Here is an 8,264-nt window from a genome sequence, read left to right on the forward strand (position 1 = left end):
AACACATAAAAAAATATTTGAAAAGTTTCATAGCATTTCTAAAACGTTTCTATTTATTTTTATTTTTCAACCAAAAAATGTAAAATAGATATTTAGTTATGAGTAAGAGTGTACTCACGGGTCAAATTTTGTAGACATAGTTAAAACATCATAAGAACCTTCACCGTAAAAATTTTTAGTTTTTAAACTAGAGACAAATTAATTATAAATTATTTAACAAATTCATGATTATGGAAAATAAAAATTCGTAATTAATCCGTCTGGTCGTGAAAAAATCATTTTTAGTGTAAGCCATATTTGAACTTCCCAAAATGCATGGAAAAAATTATGAAAAATTTCAACTTTTAGGTTATTTTTTTGGACTACGCGTATATTATAGGGTAAAAAAATAAGAAGAATCTCAAATTACAGGGTTAAAATATGTGTTTTTTTTATTTTACAATGTCATTTTTCAGACATCATGTATATTACAGCGTCAATTTGAACAACTAACCATATTTTTTTTTTCTATAATATATTTATGTTTTTATACTCTTGAGTAAAAAAATATGTTTTTCCTCTCAACAAAAATTATGTTTTTATATTAAATAAAATAATTATTTCTTTGATAATTATTTAAGGAAGTGAATTTTTTAAGTTTTTTTCTTTTATACTCTCATCTTACTCCACTAGCAAATACATATATTTTTTTAATTCACTTAACTTAGTTGGTAAGAACAATACAAAATATATGCAAGGTCCTGACACCACAAAAAAAAAATACATATTTTTTACACACTATCTCTTTCCAATAATATTTAAAAAAATATACCTCTTTTCAATAAATTTTATGTGCTATTTTTTTATTTACTTTTGTTCCAATGAGTTTTTCACTTTTAATTCTTTTTAAACATTAATGAAATCTTTTATTTTTCCATCAAAATTGTTTTCATATTTTGCACTTTCAATTTGAACAACGTTACTGATTTATTTTTTTTATAAAATTTTAACTATTCATGAAACCGTTAATATTGGTAACAAAATTTTCTTTGAAAGAAGTTTAAATTTGCAAAAAAACCAAAACAAACTTGAATTTTTCAAATGGATAACATTAATTAGTTTTATTGAGAAATAATAAACACTAATAATTGAGAAAATGTATAATTGATAAATTGTATTCTTTACCTATCAAAATAACAATTAAATATGAACACAAAATCCGTATTTAAATGACACTTAAAATAGAACGGGTTGAATGGTATTTATGATATAAGAAATATTGTTAATTATTCTCATAAGTATAACTCAATTAGCAAAGACAATGCATTGTTATATGTACGGTTGAAGTTCGAGCCATAAACATCTGATAAATTCTAGCCACCAAACTACTTGATAAAAAAAATTAATATTAATTAACCACTCAAAAAATATATTATAAGTTATTTTTAAGGTGACAACTAGGGTACCCATGGAAGAATGGTGGGTAATTTACCCCAACCAATACACATTAGCCACGTAAGCACATTTTTAAGTGGTATCCATGAACTATCTTGACCCCACCAACAAATTGCTCATTTTCATTGGTTGGTGGGTAAATTATCCACCATTTTTCAAAGGTAATCTAGAAAAAATCTATTTTTAAAAGACCAATGTTAGTGCTGTTAATTTTCATGTCGAGGGTGGGACTCAACATATCTCCTTAACTCTCTCATCTTAGTGACCAAGTTATCCTATTTTATTTTTTTTATATTTGGTGCAACAGATCATCCTTTTTTTTTAGTAAAACATGCTTATATTATTTCATTAATAATCAACTGTTTAATATAATGAGATACAATAGAATAGATGGTGGAATGATAATGTGGTAACCTCGAAAAGAACGTGAGTTACCGCATTTTTTTGTCGCCGATTAAACTCAATCAAATATATTAAGTTAATATTTTTTGAAAGAAATCTAACGGTCAGATTGTACTTCAAAAATAAAACTAAGGAGGAAAATAAACACATTCGGCTCCCTTTTATGGTAACAAAAAAAAATACTTTGGAAAACCTATATTGATAACTTTAACCGGATTTTTTCTACTAATAAATCTCTCTCTCAAACTTGTATTAATATTAGTGCTATTATACATTAAACATTTGTCCTTTGATATTACTTTTTGTAAATTTGAAACTTAAACTGTTTTATTTTCACTTTGACACCTTAAGTTTTTAATCTATGCATTTGGGCATAGATGAAACAATTCTTAGAATATAATTATGAGAGTTTGCCCATATTATATTTAGTCACGGAAACCAAAATTCCCAGGTCTCTGTGTAGGTAGCTAACATAAACCACATTATTCATTATTGCAAGGAAATAATGAGTAGCTTAGGTGGTGCAAAAGTTTCTTTGTAGCGCATGAACTTGGTGTAGCAAAAGTTATAGGATTTAAGACAAGTTTTTTTAGTGGATAGACGAGATGACAAAATCATTATAAACTCACACACATAAAGTAGGGGTATCGGGGTTCGAACTCTGGTCATGACGTCCGACCTAACAATTTTGATATTTTAAAACAAATTTTATCTAACATGCATGAGTAAAATAGTCTTGTACCATAAACAAATATTGTTTTTCACCATTAAATTAATACATTATCATATCTCTTTTTTTTTTTTTGAAGAAGTATCTCATTTATTTTAATTGTGGAATTTGTTTATCCAATGATTGTCTTACTTGTGCACTATAAAAAAACATGGTTGGGAAATGTCCTACTATATGCCAATCCCTCTCTATGTAATATTTTATATGCTTTTAATATATGAATTCGTGGAGAAGTTGAACTAAAAAAAATCATTTTGGGTCCTCAGAAAAAATATGGAGGATAAAATTAGTCCCTAATAAAGAAAATAATCTTTTGCGGTCCCTTGCAAAGATAAATAAAGACAATTTGGTCCTTTTGCTGAATAAAATTCCAATAAGTGTTTTTTTTTTTTTTTTTCATCTTTGAATCATGACTGGATTATACGGTAGTCTGCATGTCATATAATGAATGGTTCACGTGTATTTTAAACAAAAATAAGGTGATATTTAGATCTCTACAACAATTTTTTTGAGACAATTTTGTCCTAAAATTTAAAACAAATACACAAAAAATTGGAAAGTACGGAACCATATAATGCATCGATTGATTTTTGTAAAGGACCAAAATAATCATTTTATTTTGTAATGGACTAATATGTCCTTCGTATTTTTTGAGGTTCTCAAATGAGTTTTCACTCAAAAGAAAAAGAATCGGAGATTGGGTTAATTATGATACAATAAATAGCATAGGTATACATAACATGATCCTATTTGCAATTTATTGATTTAATTGAGCAAAGAAAACAACATCAAAACATAGAACATCATATGATACCAGTGTATGTAGGTCATTCCGGTCTTATCCAACACAAATAAAAAGATCACCCTAAATCCAAAATCTCAAAGACCAATCTAAACATAATAAAGGAGGCACATCAAATATCCCACAAGGATGTGAAATGAGAATAATTAGAAAAACACATTGTCAAACCAAAACAAACAAAAAATGAAACCTATAATGTGATTAATAAATTAACCAGTATTGATGTGCACACCGATGGCAATAAGAAAGATGGTAATGAGTCCAAAAAAGAGGATGGTATGGACCAAAATAGACACACCACTGGTTTGCATGTTCCCAAACTCCACCACTTTGTTTCTTCCAGGCATTTGAAACAGCAACCCTGGACTTAGTAACACAAACAGCACCACTGCTATTACCACTGGACCCCAATCCGCCATTCTACTATACTCAATTTCTTTCCTAATATTTTACAAATTACAACACACATAGATATATGTATATATATATATATTTGACACGTGAAACTATAATCTGATACATATTGCGTTTAGCATAATTAATTAATGTTGTGTGGAGTGGTTTGGTGGAGTGAATGAACAAGCAAGGTAAAGAGATTGGTGGCACTTGGCAGCTTATTTAGTATACTAAATAGTTGAAAATTAATTAAATAATTATTTAAGAATTTTCACCTTAGTGGATAATAATTTATTAAGGGCAAACTCTATTAAACAAGCAAAGAAGGAATAAATGAAATACTATAAAAAGGAGAATCAATCAAAGATACAAATAAAATAAATAGAGGCTAGTTTGAGTTTAAGTCATAGTCGGTGCCAATGGTGGCCTGGGGGAGAGTCGTAGAAGGATAACGATCAAAGCAATCATAACGTGCCAGCATATCTTTTTAATATGTGGTTTTTCATTAATTGAATTAATTCCGTGCAAGATAAAATCAAATCAAATCAATTTCATTTGTGTCTCTATGGTCTATAGTTGTAAAGGTGCAAGTTGTGACATATTTGTTTTTTTTCTTCTTCTTTGTAAATCGTGTATCTCCTTAGGTAAGATGTGGAGACTAATCTTAAGTCTTATAGGATTTAGATTGAATATAATTCTCTTTTTATGTTATGAATAAATGAAAAATATGAGATATCCATTGTTCCTAGATCTTCTATATTCTTTAATTACTAGTATGATTAAATGAATTTATTGATATTTAGTCTCATGGTTCTTCATGTAATTGTAAGTTACAACTTTTGTATCGTATAAATAGGAGTTACATTGTCATGTAAAGACACATTTGTGAAGTAATACAAAACACTCTTATGTTCTCTATTTGTTTCTTTCTCTCTATTCTTACATACTTTATAATATCTTGCAATGTTAAGGATCAATTTCTTAGCACTTTATAATTTTTTAACGATCATGCATGTCTAATGCTGGATTCACAAGTTTCAATGCTCATATATGTTAAATGCTGGATTCAAACTAAAAATAGTAAATTGTAAGAGTTTCTTCTTTCACTTTTGGTGCATGATAAACCATTTTAGATTATATAATCTATATAAGTGTAAAAACACATTAAAAAAACACCTTTCAACATTGTAGTATTTTAGATTTCATGATTCGAGTACAGATTAGAAACGTGGAAAAACTTGAGGTATTAGTTCATTAATAAAAACTTAATCTTATAATTTTAACAATGGTTCAAATTACTTTGAGATTGTTGTAAAATGACTTTCATGACCCTTAATTATAATTATTTTGGACATAAGAGATTTCAATAATTTATTCTTTAACAGTTTCATATGATCCAAAAATGAAGATATGTAATCTACATTAACTAGAGTAGTGAGAGTACGTATATTAAATATAAAAAAGTTTCAATTCAACTTCTCACTTGAAAAGATACGTGCATTATTTCTCAATAATGCATGTTTAGGTCATGAATACAAACAAATAGTACATGAAAAACAAACAAGGGACAAAGACTAAACTTCATTCGTTGTTATCACAAGCGATAAGAACGAAAACATAGTAAAAAGAAAAACAACATACGTAAAATTGGAAGTGATAAGTTATCTATCCTATGTAAAAGTGGACCCTAATGGCAATCAAGAATAGACAAACAAGACCAAAGTAGAGGAGAGAGTGAACAACTATGGCAGCAGCACTTGTCTGAAAGTTTCCAAACTCAATGCATCTTGAACGACCTGGAACCTGAAATAACAGCCCCGGTGTCAACAACACGAACAACATCACTGTCACAACAATGGAACCCCAGTTAAACATTCTTATTATTAATTCAAACAATTCTATGATCACCTTCAATGCAATGCAATGGAATGCAAATTTTAGTATGCATTTGATTAATTTATATAGTGGTATGTATGTACTAATAATTAATTTAATAAGTGGGTATGGGGGGAGGCTTGGATGATTAAGCTACTGTGGATTCACTCCCAATGTGCATGTGATGCTTGTCACAAAGATTGTACTTGTATTTGGATTAAGAATAACTTGCTTCACATGATAATTAGAATTCAGCTTCCACCATATTATTAGTGTGGCTTTGAAGAAAGGAATTTATAGCAACTTGTGTTTTGGGAAAATATCTTCTCCCGACAAAAAACGCTTACTCCCATATAAACTGATCAAAATACCTCCCGCCAATAAAGAACGCTGACTTTCATAATACCTCCTGCGGCGGGGTATTTTAATTTGGTCGGTTTGTAAGGGAGTCAGCGTTTTTTGTTGGGAGAAGAGCAATTTTCTAAAACAAACGAGTCTCCTTCCCCCACCCAATAGATATATCTATGTCTTTATCATCAAAGAGTATATTTAATGTATTTTAATTTCATGTTTATCAATATAAAAAATGGAAAATATAGTACTCTACAATTATAAAAATAATTGTTAACTGTCATATGTAAATTATTTTTTATTTCCATAAATATAGGATTTTGTAAAAGAAAGCTTTAGTATAATAACAATTTCCTAAAAAAACATCACCATTATCAAATATATTGAATTAGTTAAAAATTAACGGCTTATTATGAACAAATAATTTTCTCGGTGGGCAAATATATGCGTGCTTCTGATTATAAAGAAGAAAGAAATATTGCAACCCAGACTTCTCTAAGCATTACAAATTAATGCCAAGATGTACACAAATGAAAGTGTTTAGATTTACTTTTGTCTCTCAGTTTCTAATTATTGAGTATGCACTTTTATTTTTAATTTGAATGATAAATGTTAGTATCTTAACTGTTATGTTAGTATTTTATCTCTAGCCAGGATTTGAATCCAGGAGTTTACCTCCTTTATCTCTTATATTGGGAAAAACCTAAGTCCCACATCGGATAGATAAGACTATTAATAAGAGTTTATATAGGAGGCAGTTCTCACCTTACAAGCCGATTTTGTAAGGTTGAGTTAGACCCCAAATTTCAACTCAAATAAATGAGTTACCCATCTCCCTATATTGACTATGCACTTGGATGAATATTTCATGATATGATTGAGTTTTTTTAAAAAAAGTTTAGAAACATAGAAATTAAGATACCGAGTATCTCTCATGACTCTTATATATACAATTGATAAAAGAAAATTGACGTGAATTTGTTCACGATATGAGTATAAATTTTCAGGGTTCATGAATTCAAGGATGGAGAGAGTAAACACATATTAGTAAATAAATACGATGGTGGAAAAATAATAATACATAATTAATTTTCTTAAGTATTTCTTCTACACCTAGCAGTAGAATGGGGTGTTGGAAGATATTATATTACCTTTCAAGCCAAATATGCTACACATTCTTCCAACAGCCCTGCTACAATTTTCTAGGCCAAAGTCTGGAACAAGAGGTCCGAAGATTCATATTATGCTTAATATATATTCTTAATGAAACATTTACAAATGGAAACAGTTTGAGTACGTTATTTAAAATAAACATCATCCGAATTTCTTTTCAAATTGAAGTTCATAAAAAAGAAAAATAGCCTATGTTCCAAAATAGATTGGAGTATGTATGTCAATAGAAACATCATCTGATTAGTTATTAGTTATATAATTGTTAGGGGGGCCATGGGGAAATAGTGGACACATTAGTGACCTAGAAAGGAAATAAACCCAAGGTTGTTTCAAGGGGCAGAGGACTGCTAAGATGGGAAATGAGGGAGAGTATGAAGAGTTCTGTTAGAAGAGAGTGAAGGATCATAGAGAATCATTCTTATTTTACTTTGTAATCAAGTCACCATAGTCACTGTTTCATAAATACCAATTAATATCATTCTCTCATTTGATTTTTTGAGTTTGAGTCTATTAGTATTTTCAATAATGTTGATGGCTTGAAGCATATGTTTTGCCTAATAGTATTTTGGACCCAAAAAAGAGTCTAAAACATAGTATTTAGTTATAAATATATAACATGATAAATTAATTAGTCAAAATTACATAATTCGTCTTTTTACATCACAATAGCTACTTAAAGTTAAAACTTTTTTTATCCCTCTTGTCTAAGATTAACAAAATACAAATGTAACAAAAAAAAAAAAAAAAATGTAACTACAAGAAAGACTCCACAACGAGAGTGTCATCAAAACACAACTACAACTCAATTGTCAAATAAAGCCGCACTTGAACATTTTAATGGTTGAATATGCCATTGATAGCATCTTGCCTACAGCAAATAACAAAATTGTGATACTTCGACATAGTCCATACACAAGCCAATGAAATAAAATGGAAGTATTCATTCACATTTTTTCCATGAGATACCAAACCTTTAAATAGGACCACATGACAAATACTACTATTATTGTTAGAACCAGATTGATCCAAGTGACATCAAATAAAGAGGAGTCTACTATTGCTTCAAATTATAGATCCCAAATCCATTCGTACTCATGGAAG

The 8,264-nt window shown here is 28.9% G+C and overlaps 2 protein-coding genes across 2 annotated transcripts; both read right to left on the bottom strand.

The window, feature by feature from the left end:
- Nucleotides 1-3,296: 3,296 nt before the first annotated feature.
- On the bottom strand, nucleotides 3,297-4,069 carry LOC11442485 (uncharacterized). The gene has a single exon (XM_003601705.4). The coding sequence runs from the start codon at nucleotides 3,785-3,787 to the stop codon at nucleotides 3,578-3,580; it is 210 nt and encodes a 69-aa protein (XP_003601753.1). The 5' UTR covers nucleotides 3,788-4,069; the 3' UTR covers nucleotides 3,297-3,577.
- Nucleotides 4,070-5,213: 1,144 nt separating this feature from the next.
- Nucleotides 5,214-5,932, bottom strand: LOC11442683 (uncharacterized). The gene has a single exon (XM_003601706.4). The coding sequence runs from the start codon at nucleotides 5,637-5,639 to the stop codon at nucleotides 5,430-5,432; it is 210 nt and encodes a 69-aa protein (XP_003601754.1). The 5' UTR covers nucleotides 5,640-5,932; the 3' UTR covers nucleotides 5,214-5,429.
- Nucleotides 5,933-8,264: the final 2,332 nt, after the last annotated feature.

The sequence above is a fragment of the Medicago truncatula genome, chromosome 3, assembly GCF_003473485.1.
Source record: "Medicago truncatula cultivar Jemalong A17 chromosome 3, MtrunA17r5.0-ANR, whole genome shotgun sequence".
Lineage (NCBI taxonomy): Eukaryota > Viridiplantae > Streptophyta > Magnoliopsida > Fabales > Fabaceae > Medicago > Medicago truncatula.